Here is a 16,750-nt window from a genome sequence, read left to right as displayed (position 1 = left end):
CTGCAGTGCTGAGGTAGCCATTTTAAGTCTGTGTGAGTGTATACATGAGCTTCACAGAAGGACCAGGAGTACTTCTTTATACTACGTCTTCTCTGTTAAAGGAGGAGATGGAGGCCCTTCCATAGCAAAATGGACTGTCTTTGAAACAAAAGTTGCTGGAGATTGAACTGCCCGCCTTGTGTTTGCTAAGCATTCTACCCTTGAGCTATATCCCCACCCCGAAAGTGTCACCTCCTTTATCAATTAATCTCAGAAAATTTCCACATCAACCCCTGAGGAAGGGGAGTGTACAGCAGCTGGGTTTGGAATGTGGCTGTCTTAATCTCAGATGACTGGGCCTGAGAGAGTAGGAAGGCAAGGACAGGGCCAAGGCGAGCTACTACTCTAGGAAAGACACAACTTGGTTAATATTGAAATTTTGTTTGTGGCCCCAACCAGAAGGTAAATGATGTGCACATTTGTTTTCTGTTTCTGGTTATGATTCTTGGCTCTCAAACTGCACTTTGTTGTTTTAGGGTAGGGAAAAAAAAAAGGATAGAAAGTAATGTTGCTCTGTCTCTCCCTCTCTGTCTGTCTCTGTATGTATGTGTGTCTGTCAGAGAGAGAGAGAGAGAGAGAGAGAGAGAGAGACAGAGAGAGAGAGACAGAGAAAGAGAGAGAGAGAGAAAGACAGAGACAGAGAGAGAGAGACAGAGAGACAGAGACAGAGACAGAGAGAGACATAGAGAGACAAAGAGAGACAGACAGAGAGAGAGAGAGACAGAAAGACCGAGACAGAAGGAGATTATACTAATACTTTCATTTCTTCTAGTAAATCGTAATAGGAAAACGATAGTCTGCCCTTTCGCCCCAGTCTTTGGGGAAATAGACTGTATGAAGTTGGCTTCCTGAATTTCTTCCGTCTTTCTTGGGCTTGGTGTAGAAGGTATTCATAATGGAGGTTGTGGAATGTGGTACTTTGCTTCAGGTTCAGTTTATGCAAAGAACAGATAGGGAGGCCCTGTGCACAGCCTTTGTATCTTCAGTTATTCTGGAATCTTAGGCGACAGATAGTGCGAGATAAACTGAGGAGTGGTCCTGTGGCTGCCTTCATTCCTGAAATGGGTGGGTTTTAGGAGCCACAGGGAGGATAAAGGCAGGCCTGCTATGACCTCAAATAGCTACTGCCCTTCAGGTTGCTGTTCCAAGAATGAAGGTGGACTCAGAAGAGGACAAGGGTGGAGTCTGGCCCTTCAGAGTCTCTTTTTGGCTGTAGTGCCTGAAGAGCAGATCTTTTCTGAAGTTATTCCAAGCCTCACACTGCCCCCACAAATGGGGGTCCTCAAAAAATTCACTGATTGAGTAGCACCGGCCTCTTGGGGGTACAGTAAGTAGAGAGGGTTGCTAGCTAATAGGGCAAGCTGTTGGGTCCCTGTGGGTGGAGTCTGGGATATTCTCAGAGGAGAATGTGGAATTTAGATGGGCCAAGTTGTTGCTCTGCCTCGGCTGCATCATTTTCTGGTCCTTTCAGACTCTTCATTTATTAGCTGAGGTCAATGAGGACCTTCTCAGGTGGTAAATATGAGGAAAAAGTACAGGTGACTTGGTGGGTGGGGCAATTCCACCCAGCTGAGGTGGCAACCTCCAGCTGTGAGGATCCTGTGCTTCAGGCCTATCTTCCTTCTCTCCGGGCTGAGGTTAAACCACTCAGAGAGCTGGAGAATATTCTAGTTCCTCTCCTTTTGCCCATGGGAGCATTCCTTGTAGCTCAGGACCAGGAAGAGGAAGTGGGAGAGCTTAGAAAAGACGTAGGACTCCCACTGTTAGCAATCAAGAAGCTGCCTAAGGTTTGCTTGGTGTAGAAGAGAGGCAAACACCTTTTACTATCTGAGATAAACAAAGAATAGGTTTTGTTCTTAAGTTACCTAAGCTCTAGAACCCAAAGGAGAGATCCTCACGTAGTAGGGGTGGGGTAAGAAGTGCTCAGGATGGTCACGTACTTCCATGTCTTAGTATCATTTTTTAGTGAGTTTTTTTCTGTGTGCAAAAAGCCTTTGTGTGTGTTTGTAATTTGGCAGATTGCTTGTAGGGGCATATTATCTCACAGAAAATATAAGGCACATGTGTGATGTCTAACAGCCACACTTAAAACAAGCTAAAAAAAACCCAAATAACAATTTTAACAATGCATTTAATTCAGTTTGTTCAAATATTATTTCTACATGCAATTCATTTTCTAACAAATGTTTATAATACATTTACTTTTGTTGCTTTTTTTTTTTTGGTAGTAAGTCATTAAAATCGAGTGTCTTTTATACTTAACATGGGTCTCAGTTGAAGAGGAGACACTTCAAGGCCATGCTTTTTGCTGGTTGAATGCTGTCGGTTATTCTTGTTTGTATGATAAACCATACAGTGATTTCTAGTTTCATTAGGTTATTCGGTGATAGGTTATTCAGTCACTATTAGTGTTATTTTTATTTGAAGAAATACTTTTTTAGTGTCCTGAGCATTGCTTACTGAAAAGTATTGAAGAAATGATTGTCTTTTTTTCCATCTGTAAAATGGCACTGATACTCATATTTAAAAAAGAAGGCTAGATAGCATTGTTTGAGAGCTGGCTGACCGAGATGTAGTGCACGTGCACACGCACACCACACACACACACACACACACACACACACAATCATTTGTATGTTAGCTGGGAGAATTTGAGTCTTAGAGAACTCTACATACATTATGAACAGTCAGTGACTCAGGCAGAGTTACCAAAGCAGGATTGTTTGACTCCAGGGCCACCTGCCTGCCACCCCAGGGCTTTTCAGAACATCTAACTATCTTCCCACTGGTCTGTTCACATGGCCGAGGTGGCGGTACAGAGGCTGGAGCCACAGCTCTTTAGGATGCATGCCCTTCTTCAGAACTATGACAATGAACATGGCCGTTCCAGCCTTCTAACAGATGACAGCAGGGAAGCACGCTTCTCTAGGGGAGAGAGCCCTGTTTCCTGTCTGCAGTGACAGAGGACAGCATATGTCCTGCTTGCCTGAACTAGTCATGATTTTTAGTAAATGGCTGGGGCCCAAGTGCCTGTCTTCAGATTAAACTACCTGCCTACCTCCAGCAATTGTAAAAGGCTTAACAAGGCTTATGATCAAAAGGTCCAAAGTTCTCCACTTGATCATCTGGAAATGGGTCTGTGCCACAATAAAAGAAAAATAATGCTGTAAGCTCAAATACGGGGCTGGAGCCCGAGGCTTCCTTTATTCTCTCGTCTCCTTTAGAACTTGTAACTGTGTTTGGTTCTCTGCTGCTGCTTCTTTATTGAAGTTATTTTATTCTTGCCACTGTTACATTTATTTTTGAAGCATTTTGTAAATGCCCTCCCTGTCCTCTTCTCTATTCTTCCTTTGCTGGAGGACAGCAGTGGGACTGCAGAAGAGTCACTTCTTTGTGAGGTGCACATTTCTTCTTGCCCTGTGTGGGCTTCCCTGGGGTAGACCTGTTTTCAAAGGCTTTTGAGTCCTATGCCTTAATTTTCATGTCAATTATACCAGTTTGCTATTTTTCACTTATTTCGCCATTTTCATTAGTAATTGCATCAGTTTTTCTTTTCTTTTTTTCTTTCTTTCTTTCTTTTTTTTTTTTTTTTTTTTTTTTTTTTTTTTTTTTTTTTTGGTAAAAACAGAATTGTATTATAAAACCATAATTATTGAATCAATCAAGTACTAGTAAAAAGATTAATTTTTCCAACAATGGAATACAACCTATTACCATATCTGTGATCCTGTGTGTGTATGCCTGTGAGCCTGTGTGTATCTACTGTGCGAGTGTGTGTGTGCGCGAGCGTGCACGCGTGCTTGAGTGTGCGTGCACGTGTTTGTGTGCATGCTAACAGAGGTTTGAAGTTGATATCGGGTGTTTTCTCTGTCATTTCCCACCTTACTTTTTGAGGTGGAGTATCCCATCGAACCAGGAGCTTATCATTCTGGCTAAGCTGGCTGCCTAGTAGTTCAGGATCCTCCTGTCTCTTGGCCCTCACTGCTGCAGTCACAGACACATGAGTCACTGTACATGGCTTTGTGTTGTGCTGGGTATCTCAACTGTGGACTTTGTTCTTACGGCAAGCACTCATCCACTGAGCCATCTTATTTTTTAGGTAGGTGACCCAGGCAAGGGGATTGGCGGTTGCTTTTGACTAGAAGGAATTACTGTTGTTGTGCTAGCCAGCAGTCACTCCTTCCAATCACAAACTAAAATGTTTAAGAAATATTTTTTCCATACTGAGAGTTATAAAGCATCACTTTCATACATGCTATAGACACCTGAGATTTTATGTTGTATTTTATATTTAACTAGTTATGCTGTTACTTTGAAATTAACAGGACCAGTCCCAGACTTACTTAGTCATGGGTAAATGCTAGTTTATAGAGTAGCTAGATTCATTTAAAGGCCTTATCTGTGGTCCCCAGATGTGTGACATGTACGTGTTGACATTAGGAACTGCACATGGATTTTCAGCACTGAAACCTCTGTAGACACAGGTATTAGTGGTAAGGCAACTTATGGCACTGCTGGCTACGTGGCTGTGTGTGAGCATATGCTTAAATCACTAGAGGTAGCAACGAGCCTGCTTCCTTTAACAAAGATTATATACCAGTATGTAAGAGTTAAAAGGTCTAAATGGGGCTATTCCCTGCCGGGAAGGGCTCTCCTGGATGGGTTGTATAAAATGCCATTATGCTTGCTTAGGAAGGTTTTACAATGCTTCCAGTTGCAGTGCGGGCAGAAGCCATAGCAGACTTGTTCTTACCTGTATCTATGGAGTAATGGGTGATACCTGACACATAGTAGGTGCAATCAAGAGGTGCTATACAAAATGAATGGTGAAAAGATAATGTGAGAGACATCTGATTTGTACTCTTCGTTATGTATCTTAAATATATTTGGGAATAACCTCCCATAAACAAATAAATAATAAATACTTCACAGATGGTAACCAAGGAAAACAGCACTATAAAATACTACACTAAATCATCTCCTTTGCCTAACGTTTGACCTGTCTCACTATCACCTTGCATTTTCCATGGTTCTGTACGATGGATGAGTTTTCTGTGGGGAGTAATGAAGGAGTCAAGGGTTGTCCCAAGTGTGGTGTGGTGAGACGTGTTGGGCTGTTGCTCAGGCTTAATAATAATTACCAAGATCTTTAATGATAACAATTCTTAATGAGTATTATTATTGTTAATAATGATATTTAATAATTATACCCAATACTTATTATCTTTAATAATAATAATTAGCACATGGGAACCAGTTGTACCATTGTATTATCTTTAGAACAAAACCCTGAGTCTGTGGGCCAGGAGTCTGCAAGAGTGCCTGCTTTTCACCTCTGCTTTCCAGATCTCAGTGAGTCAGGAGGCATCTGGGGTCAGAGCAGGGAGAGCTGCTGGAAGCCTTCTATACATCTGTGCCTTGGGCCTATCTATCCTCAGTCAGGTTATAGAGGTCTTGTTTTCATTATGGAGTGCCTGTACGAAGTGCTATCACACTTCCCATCCTCCCTCTGCCCGCCTGTACATCCTTTATAAGGTTTGTGTTTTGTTGCACAAAAGAAAAGAAAAAAAAAAAAGAGAGAAAGACTCAGTGCAGACCCTCCTTCCATAACGTACTAATTTGTGTGAATTATGCAGGGCAGAGTCCGTGTTTATTACTTGTCCATTGGTAAATCTTTGATCTTCTTTTGTCTTGCTGTGTTTAGATTTACATGCCTGTATGACATTTTCTAAAAAAAAAAAAAAGTTTAAAAACTGTTTGGTGAATTAAACATTTTTTAAGCTTTTCACACTTTGATACAAAGCAGAGAAATATTTCAGTGACAACCGATTTCAACAGATTTTTGAAATAGGCTAATTTGCTTTATTCTTTAGGGTAGTTTATTTATTTATTTTTTTATCTGCAAACATTGAGAAGTATTCTGTCCAGAGATAACTCGTGTTCATGTATAAAATAATTCCAAGGACATGAAGTTTGCATTTAGCTGTATGCTTTATATTAGTTCAACATTAGTTGAGATTTTTGTGATCTGTACTTTTTTCAAGCTAACTTGGGTTGTTTACTGAATCCTAGAAGAGGACTGCTCTTGAATTCCTGTTGACTTTCCTGTATACACTCACATAACTTCTCAGGCCTGGAACTCTAACATGCCTCCCTACTGGGTGCTGTAGACTAGCAGCATTGAAATACATACATTTCTAGACAAAACCAGAGATGACCTGAAAATACCAGTATTCGGCCAGCCTAAGACCGCAGACTTTAAAGGTCCTAAGGTCACCTCGACCTGGGCCACGTGCTAAGATACCTCCGAGTGTAGCTGACTTTTTAATCACTGCGGTTTGAGGTCTTTTGCCCCTGTCCTCAGCAATGCTGCTGCCATAGGACTGTCATTATAGAGAAGATCCATTCTCCTCACCCGAAGCCTTGCATGGGGCCCATAACCATCAGGCTGTTCATCCTTAACTGTGTGTGATTCTAGCCTAGTAACTTTGAGAACTGTCTCTTCCCTTCTTTTCCTGTGGCTCCAATTGCCTTGTAACACCCCGTTCTGCTGTCTGATTGTGTCCTCCCAGGTTTGATGATTCCAGTTTTCTGTGTGGTGGAGCAGTTGGATGGCTCTCTTGAATACGACAACCGAGAAGAGCACGCTGAGTTCGTCTTGGTGCGGAAAGATGTGCTTTTTAGCCAGCTGGTGGAGACCGCGCTCCTGGCCCTGGGGTATTCCCACAGCTCTGCAGCGCAGGCCCAAGGTATTCCTTCTTCTCTCTTTCCTTCTTAGCCTCCCGTGTGATCCAGGGAAGTATTGGTTTTTCCAAAAGGGGCTGCAAAACAGTTGTTGGATGCTGCACCTGATACCAGGCCTCAGAAGTTGTTGGAGGATCTTGTTTTCTTGTTCTGTGAAGTATTTGTCCAGCGCCACAAAAGCCAACCAGACTGACTTGTATTTTAAAGCAATTGTCATGATGTTTTTGCATTTGTAATTTTGTTACTTTGCACTAAGTCAGCAAATTGGTGTTTTCAGGCTCAGTGCTGAGATATTTGCCCCCCCCCCCCACTTATCCCAACTTTAATATATGGTTTCTAAGCATAAGAAATTTATTTGTTTACTGCCTTGGGCTTATGGTTTCTGCAGTTTGGCATCAGGTTTTAATTAAACAGGAATCAAGTTGCATCTTATGCTTTTGTACCTTTGAAAACTGTTGTTCAGTCTTGATGTGGTCCATTGATTTTAAAAATCAGTTTCTTTGGAGTCACTCATTTTTACCTATTCAATTAACTGCTCAAGTTGCATTATTCTGTTGATAATTCCAGGGAGCTTATGTGCACTGCTCTTGTTTTTTTCTGAACATACTCTATTGTTCTGTTATGCCAACGATGCAGCAAAACACATAATAACAATATTCCCCAAACCTTGATGAATAGGAAAAGAAACTTGAGTCAGGAGAATTATTGTCCTTGCTTTTCAGGTGAAATGACTGAATCACATAGTTTTTGGTAATAGTTTTAAATAAAGGTGAGAAATTCATAACATCCCTGGCTCCCTTTATATGCTAATTCCCTACTATCATTTGTATTAACATTGCTGTGGTTCCCAAGATTTCTTGCTATGCCTTGAGTCTGGCTTCATGTCATCATTAAGAGAGATCCTCCAGCCGGGCAGTGGTGCCACATGCCTTTAATCCCAGCACTTGGGAGGCAGAAGCAGGCAGATTTCTGAGTTCGAGGCCAGCCTGGTTTACAGAGTGAGTTCCAGGACAGCCAGGACTATATACCCTGACTTGAGAAAAAAAAAAAAAAAGATTACAAGGAGAAATCAGGTATTCATAGAGCTAGACATGCAGAAGCCTATGATGCAGGACTTAGACTTTTAAGGTCTTCCCTCTGATTCTATATGCACATTGGTGCTTTTTAAAAGGTAGACTTTGTTTAAATTATAGAGTAGTTCTACCAGGGTGGTCAAGCATATTTTCCCAGGTGAGTGTACCCTACATCCATGTCCTGTTCATCTTAGTGCAGAATCCTGTCCTTGGCCAGGCTGGGTGCAGAGACAGCAGCTGTACTGTGGAGTCCACCGCTTTCCCAGCAGCATAACGAAGGCTGGTTTCCTTTTTTTTCCTTGAAAACTTTCTTCCTGTGTGAGGGATTCAGGATTTGATCTCCAATAAATTGTATATTGGACACACTACTTTTATCTCACCTGACATGCCCAAATGAATGAAAAGAACTGTTGCCCAGTCCCTGTAAACTTTGATGTCGGTTCAGGGATATTTTCCTTTGAATGTAAAGGTCGTTGTATCCTACTGCTTGCATCTTGGCATGCTGGCTTCCTGTTTGACAGGGCTATCTATCTCAGTTAGCATGGCTGCTCGGTACATCATGAGATCACATGTGGAACACGAAGCACTAAGTGGCCAAGATTTGATTCTTGGCACGAGCTAAGGAAGGGACTCTCAGGGAATCTACACTAGGGAGCCCCACTGACTCTCAGTGATGTGAACTGAGAGGCCCCACTCACAAAGATGAGCCTGGCAGGCAAGCAGTGACTGTTGTCTGTTGTGGAGCATAAGGAGGGGGTGAGCCAAAAGTAGAATAATACATATTACATATATTTATAGATACTTTTGGTTAAGTTGAATTAACTCATCAACACTACTGTCTAGATTATGCTGTGGGAAAAAGAAGTTTTATTAACATAAACCCCCCAGACTTACAAAAAATATTAGAGTTTGCTTGTTTTTTTCTTATGCTGATGACCTGTTTTGAATAAATGGGAAAACTTAGAATTGTTCATATTTTTAAAAGATGTATTCTTATATTTACCATTCTGACGATTAGAAGGTTAAATACTCTATTATGGTTAGGTGGAAAATCTTGAATAACATTTTTGGAATAAATATATTAGATCTTTCTTATCATTTAGATGGTTGGAAGATGTTTAGGGTAGATGGAGAAGCAGGGTTATCCATTCCTCTGAAAGGCTGTATCAGGTCTCAGGTGTCACTGAGGTGAAGGGAGCATGCAGCGCTGCCTGCATAGCATACCTTGAGTGGCGTGCTGTAGGGTCAGGTTATTCACGAACTGGACACACGGCACAGCCAGTTTATTCGACGAGGAGATAGCAGCAAACATGGTGTCTTGTGACGTAGGCAGAAGGCTTTATGTACGTAGTTTCTGTTTTTTTTGTTTTTTTGTTTTTTTTTCCCCGTGCTTTTGTAATTTTTCCCAAGGTAGAGGGAGTCAAGAGAACCTTCTGGCCAGGGCACTGACAAAGGAGCTGCTGCGGTTTCCCTGAGTTTTGTCTTCCCGTGCTGGAAGTGTGAGGGAGACTCGAGCTGTAAGGATAGTGGGTGTTTGTACCTTTTGGAAAAGGATTTTTCATTTTGACGTGACCAGAGAAGGTTCTCAGTGACTGACTTAGAAAAGCAGTAGAAGTGCAAACATGTCTGCAGTGTGATTTTGGAGTGCTGCTCCCAGGCAGGGCTGTACCCATCAAGTCCCAATCAGGGGCTTGCTTACCCATGCTCCTGTAAGCACAGGATTGTCAATTTCCTTCTCGGAGAGGGTATTCCCTCCAGGTGAGCTGCAAAGATTTTTACTTATTTGTTTCTAAAGGGTAATAGGAATTCTACTGAAACAGAGTCCAGGGATTCCCCGGCCCACATTTGTAAAATATTTATTTAAATGCTGAATATTGGCACTAGAGAAAAAGGCACCAGACACTGTCATAAATCATGGGAACTATGTTTCTAGCTGACTTATAGTTTCCATTTACCAAGACACCACTAACTATGTGACTCTCAATGAGATGCAGGGTTCATCTGATCTGCTATTGAACATATGTAAAAAGCTGAATTGGTAGAAGTAGGTCTATTGAGCAATACACACACCTGCATTGTCTGATACACTGTGAGCTCATGTCTCTGTCTCAGAGGTCTTAGAGTAATTGAAGAGAGAATGTGGAGGATGGTCAGAGTCCCCTTCCCCTCATCTTAAACTTGCCATTCTTTTTATTCTTCCTCTTTGAACCTTTTGTCGTTGTCCTGTGAGGTTTTCTGTGACATCCATGCAGCTCCTGCACTATCCAGAGATTCTTTAATCACTGGTCACCCAGCAGTCATGCTTGCCAGCAGGATGGCTTTGGGAGGAGACCGCTGCTGTCCCAACGTGCTTGGCTGTCTTAATTTGCAATTTGCAAATGTCTTATAGTGCTCTTCCCTCAGTAATTTTCAAAATAAAATTAATTCAAAATTTTATTTTATGCATGTGAGTGTCTTGCCTGTGCATACGTACATCCACCACCTGCATTTTAGTGCCTGTAGCAGTCTGAGGAATCAGATTCCTTGGAACTGGACTTATGGATGGTTGTAAGCCACCATGTAGGTCCTGGGTACCGAACCCAGGTCCTGGATTAGAGGAGCAGGTGCTCCTAACTGCTCAGCTCTCTCTTCAACCTCTAAATGTGTGCTTCTGTCTGGTAAATCTTATTTAAAAACACACTAAGCAATAAGTAAGTGACAGTCCCCCCCCCCCAAACCGGTTGTCTTTGTTGTCAAGCTGCATGTTTCAAAAGGGGTGCACTAATCACTGTTTCTCATTTATCTTGCAATAATTACATTTGTGAAGTCATTTGAAATGATTTTTTAATGGCACAGAAAATTTTATTTAGTAAATGTTATGTGACTCAACCATGGTGCCACATAGCCCCAATTATATAAAATTTCACATATGTGCAGAGAAGAAAGACAAATAAAGAACATTATCTGTAAATGGGGTGGGTGTAGGATTCCTTTTCTTCTAATGAGATTGAAAGTAAGTATAAAATTCTACTTCCTTCTTAAACTCTCTGGACAAGTAGGAAGTTGTTACTCCCATGTTTTGTTAAGTAGTTCCTTTGTTCCTATCTATAACCCGGACACTCAAGGCTTTGCACAGTTACCTCTCTGTTGCCTTTTCCTGTGGGAGATTAGGAAAGAAACAGCCTGCTATTTTCACCTTTGGGAATGAGGCAAACAATTTCTCAGCATAATGATGCTCATAGCAGTTGAGCAAGTGCTCTGTCAGACTCTGCTGAGAGATGCAGAGGGCTCGGGTCCTGGTTCAGTTAGGCAGCACAGCAGCCCTGTGAAGGAATGCAGTTACCCAGGGTTTTCCATTTTACTGAAGAGGAAGTTGAGGCAAAAAAAAAAAAAAAAAAAAAGAGTGGGCAGCCATTCTTGCTGGGGCCTAGGCTGATAGGTGGGGACCCGAGGTGGGAAGCCCTGCAGGCTCTGAACAGGGATGAGCCTCAGCAGATGTAGAGTCAGACTAGAGGTCATGTCTCACTGATATCTTCCCTGCAGTGTTTGCCAGACGCAGCTTTTGGGTAGTGTGCTTCCCAGATACACGATGAGTGCGGGCGTGCACATATATGTGTGTATGTGTACGCATGTGTGTGTTTTATGTACATGGTTATGCAAATTCAGATATAGGTTTTGCTTCCGTGAAAAAAAAAAAAGAAGCATGTAGAGAGAGATACTTTTTGAAAGTACTGGCTACACAATTTATTTTTTTTTAACCACAGAATTATTTTTTTGTTTTATTTAGACAAGCTCTCCCTCTATTCCAGGCTAGCCTTGAACTCCCAGCAGTCTTTCTGCCTGAGGTTTGGGGTGCTGGGATTATAGGTGTTCACCACCACATTCCACAGACTTCTAAAACTAAATAAAGGGCATCGTTGTTATTTCAGATAAATAATGCCCTAAGGTCAAATTGAATCCTGATTTGTAAATAAAACATAGTTTCTTATCAATTCTGACCTACGTGTTAATAAATCTCTCTGTGCCTCTGCCTCTCTGTCTCTCTTTTGAGATAGGCTTTGTCTGTGTTGTCCGGGCTGTCCTGGTACTCACTCTGTAGAGTAGGCTGGCCAACCTTGAACTCAGATCTACCTGCCTCTCTAGTGATGGGATTAAGGGTATGTGCCACCATGCCCAGATAACTCCTTGTCTTTAATGCCTGACTTGTCTTAGTGCTGTTTCAGCTTTTGGAAGTAAAGAGGTGGAGGGGAAATGCTATTTTCAATGAGTTTACATTTGCTTGATTATAGTAGGCAATTAAGCATGTAGAACTAGTCAGGTGATTTTTGACCCTCTGAGCTCAGAAATACACCACAGTATTACTGAGAGACTACAAACATATGTACAACTTATTTGTTAGTTTGCTGCTACTTTACTTAGTTTTAAATTCAGTTTAATTATTAATATTATGATACTTATTTAATTTATTTATGTTTGGTGCTTAGTTAAGTGGTTACTCTTTAAAAATTTGCAAGAGTTCCTTCCAGTCTGTTGTTGGAAGTAGGTGACAAAGTGGGACACAGGCCTTCAAATCTTCGCTCCATAAGAGAAAACGACGTTCGTCAGTTTCTTACAATGTTTTCAGGGTCTTCCTCTCTGGCTTTGGTTTTTAATGTGGGAAAGCTCTTCCTCTTTCAGGCAATAAGCTGGCTTGTGCTGACATCAGTCACCAGCAGTCATTTGGAAGAATAGACAGAAGAACCTGAGCTATTTACATAGGAGCCTGGAGAAATGTGTATGTCCTAACGTGTGAGCTTGTTTTCTTCAGTGGGTAGATCTGGGGAAGCTGGAGACTCCTCCATTACCTCATAAATGACCTAAGGTTCATAGTACAGTGTGAGACTACAGTTCAGTGCACGTGCTAAATGGATGAAAGCAAGTTTTCTTTTTTTATTTAATTTTAATTTTTACATCTACTTATTTATTTGTCTGTGTGCATGCCATAGTGCATGGATGGAGGTCAGAGGACAAGTTTCAGGAATTGATTTTTTTCCTTCTATCTTGTGGGCTCTGGGAATAGAATTCAGGCTATCTGACTTGGTGGCTGTGATTTTTCCTGCTCAGCTACCTCACTGGCCTCAAACATGGTTTTTGAATTCTATACTTTACTAAATTTTATCCACAAAGGATTTTTTTTTCTGTATGTCTAGCGCAAACCACAGAATGCTGAAATCTCACAATTTCACAAAGACTACTTGAAACTGTGAGTTTTCAACATGACAATCATTTTCCATGAGAAGAAAAAATATGGAGGAGGTTTTTAAAAGACATTTTAAGATTATAAAATCCAATGTGAATATCAAATGCACTTTACTTAGAGTTGGAAAATGATGGTGTACAAACAAAGACTGAGCCCTGTATGGATGGACAGTCTTATAGGATTTAGCTAAGAAGAGGCAGCATTGTGAAAGCGTATGGATGTGTATTAAAGGATAATGAGTTCCTTGATGGAATCTGTGCTGCACCTTAAAGCACAGACAGACATACATCCTAAGCAAATAATGCCCTAAGGTCAAATTGAATCCTGATTTGTAAATAAAACATAGATAGCTATAATGGATTATAAATGGGAAGCATATAGCAGCTTGATATTGGTGATAATTCTGTATCATGAAGTCCGTTTCATTCATGATTTAGCTGTTAAAGTCAGAAATGGAATGTAGTTAGGCTTTTTGTTGATGAACCTGTGCTGAGCTATTCAAATCATAAATCATATATATCATCCATAAATCATATATGCTTGATATTTTAACTAAGTCCTTTTGATTGTATGACTTTTCTTTACATTCACATTAAAGACATCCTAGGACTTTTATTTGTTTTCTTGATTCTCTCTCTCTTTCTCTCTCTTTCTCTCTCTCTCTCAGCTAAACTTAAGGCAAACTTTGATCCTAAATTTCTTCAGATAGTATGATTTCAAAGGCACAGTCAGTGAGCTCATTTCTAATCTCATAAAGAGTTCAGAAATTCACACATTTTTGAGGGAGAATCTGAAAGGACATGTGGTTTAGCGTAGAAAGGTCTCCCATGCCTTGAACTTTTACATTTCTTGGCTCCTTTTTTTTTTCTCTCTTCCACTTTTGTTTCTTTAAGCTCTTATGTTTGAGAGAATTTGACTGTTTACCCCTCTTATAATGGCATATTGAAAATGGTCCATATTTAGAAGATCTTGGAGCAAAGTTTTTTGTTTTTTTTTTTTTATGTATTTTCCTCAATTACATTTCCAATGCTATCCAAAAAGTCCCCAATACACCCCCCCCTTTTTTTTTTTGGAGCAAAGTTTTAACAAATGAGCTTCTTAAATAAAATTTGTCCCCAAAATAACAGAAAAAGGTACCCCAAATTGCTATAGCCCCACCTTAGGTCTCCCCAAAGTGACGTTGGCTGGGATGTCATACATTTTTAACCCTGTTCCTGCTGTGTGGTCCTGTCCTGCTGCAGAACCTTGAGTTTTCACATATGTGTGCCTCTGCATTCATATGCATATGACAAACTGTGAAACACTCCCTTTAAGTAAATGCCAAGAGGAAAATGACATTATCTTATTTCCTTGTCCACCATATAGTTAAGATTAAATATCTAATATAAATATTTATAGCTTTGTATCCCTATTTATTTTGTCATAATATGTGCTACTTTACATATGTAAGTATATAATTATGACTTGTGTGAAAGTCAACTGATAAAAATATTGTCTACATGTAAAGTAGGATAGGATGAGACTCTACCCAACTTGGATGCCTAGCAGTTTAGTAGATAATGCTTGGTAAAAACTACTGGGGGTGAGGACTGGGGATATAGCTCAGTTGGTAGAGTGTTTGCTTAGCATGCACAAAGCCCTGGGTTCATTCCTTGCACTGCCTAAAGTAGAAGTGGGGGTACACACCTGTAACCCAGCACTTGGGAGTTAGCGTTGAAATGTTCAGAAGTTCAGGTCATCCATCTATATAGATCTCTCAAGCCCAGCCCGCTAATATACGACAGTCACTATAACTGTTAAGGACAGAAAGTGCAGGAGTGACTTAAGTTTTTCTCTGACCTTGCAATTTCCATTTAGGTACATATTTTAAAAAATCCAGCCATGTATGGCAGTCCAGTGCTTGTAATCCACACAGTTAGGAAGTGCAAGCAGGATTATAGTTTAAGTCTAACTTGGTTCCATAGCAGGAGAGATCCATGACCAGGAGGGGGCTGATCACATGACTTCTGGGCTCTGTTGCTTGTGTGGAACAATTCAAATGATCCAGGTGAAACAAATTGACCTCAAAGACAGACAGCTTTTATTTAATAATTAAATAGCTGACCAGCTTCGTTTATTCTTCCTTTATAATTCTGTATATTATTCACTTCCTATTGCATACTCTCCAGTCTTTCAGGAGTATAGATAGCTGTAATGGATTATAAATGGGAAGCATATAGCTTGATATTGGTGATAATTCTAGTATGATTTATTCTATATTTGACTTTAATTCTATTGTAAAGCGTAACCTCTTCTTTACGTATATGGGTTTTAAGTACAAGATTGAGTTATTTGCTTAGGATGTATGTCTGTCTGTGCTTTAAGGTGCAGCACAGATTCCATCAAGGAACTCATTATTCTTCAATACACATCCATACGCTTTCACAATGCTGCCTCTTCTTAGCTAAATCCTATAAGACTGTCCATCCATACAGGGCTCAGTCTTTGTTTGTACACCATCATTTTCCAACCCTAAGTAAAGTGCATTTGATATTCATATTGGATTTTATAATCTTAAAATGTCTTTTAAAAACCCCCTCCATATTTTTTCTTCTCATGGAAAATGATTGTCGTGTTGAAAACTCACAGTTTCAAGTAGTCTTTGTGAAATTGTGAGATTTCAGCATTCTGTGGTTTGCGCTAGACATTTCTGTGTTCTTATGGGATCTCAGTTCTCTGTATGTTCACTCATTCATGTAGTATCAGAAAGGTGTGACTTGTCCCTTGCTTTGGGCAGCTCTGCAGTGTGACAGAAAGGTTCATTAGTGGCTTTGCAGAGTAAGATGACATGTCCGTGTTGAACTGGGTGCTTGGTCACACGTGGGCACCTGACTGGGTTTCATAGGAACCAGACAACATAAGGGATGGTAGGGGGCATCTGAAACTAGGCACAGGAGTGGGCTTTCAGTTGTATCTGGAAAAATTCTAATGGGTCTGAAGTTGAGATTTTAGAACATGTAATACTTCTTCCCCGAGAAGCTGTAATTGGCGAAACTATTTGAGTGTCAACATGAGGAAACACACAGGCTTTCCTCTGGTTTGATGAAATATCAGGCAAGACAGAACTGCTATTTTACAAGCTCTTTACCCAGGTTGGGAAAAGTTGCTGCAGCCTATATGCAAATCAGATAGTGCCAAAGTCCCCCTTGGCTCCCAGCTCCAGTTGGCGGAGAACTGCTTCTGACATATTCCTTATGTCGGTTTGGTAAAGCAGGGAATGGGATGTGGAAAGCTTATAGCACATTTCAGACCTATGCCCTTGATGGTTCTGCCACATCTCCCATTTACAAATTCTGCCCAGTAATCTCCTATTTACAAAAACAGAAACAAAAACAAAACCAAACAAACAAAACATGCCAGCAAGAGCACCTTTGTAGAGGGAAGTCTGTTCCTGCTCCAGGTCCACTACCTTCCAGTTCTTGAGAATGTGTGCTCCAGAGCCTAGATGATAAATAGCAATTCAGAATGTGCATGTCTTGGGAAGATATTTTGTAAGGGTTTAGAGAGACATCACTTCAGGGGAACTGGTTTTACATAATCTGGAAGGGAAGAGACATACCAGAATTATTTGGAAAGTAACATTGTATTGTAAGATCTTTAGCTTTTTTTTTTTTTTTTTTTTTTTTTTTTTTTTTTT

The 16,750-nt window shown here is 40.6% G+C and overlaps 1 protein-coding gene across 4 annotated transcripts in view; it reads left to right on the top strand.

The window, feature by feature from the left end:
• The window catches only part of Satb2 (SATB homeobox 2), a 176,298-nt gene that overhangs the window by 19,592 nt on the left and 139,956 nt on the right, over nucleotides 1-16,750 (top strand). For all 4 annotated transcript variants that reach the window (XM_021161899.2, XM_029481375.1, XM_021161889.2 and 1 more), the window contains exon 3: nucleotides 6,612-6,788. In XM_021161899.2, the coding sequence (XP_021017558.1) occupies nucleotides 6,612-6,788 (177 nt within the window). The remainder of the gene's footprint in view (nucleotides 1-6,611; nucleotides 6,789-16,750) is intronic.

This window comes from Mus caroli, chromosome 1, assembly GCF_900094665.2.
Source record: "Mus caroli chromosome 1, CAROLI_EIJ_v1.1, whole genome shotgun sequence".
Taxonomy (NCBI): domain Eukaryota; kingdom Metazoa; phylum Chordata; class Mammalia; order Rodentia; family Muridae; genus Mus; species Mus caroli.
This window is presented reverse-complemented; position numbering and strand designations above follow the sequence as displayed.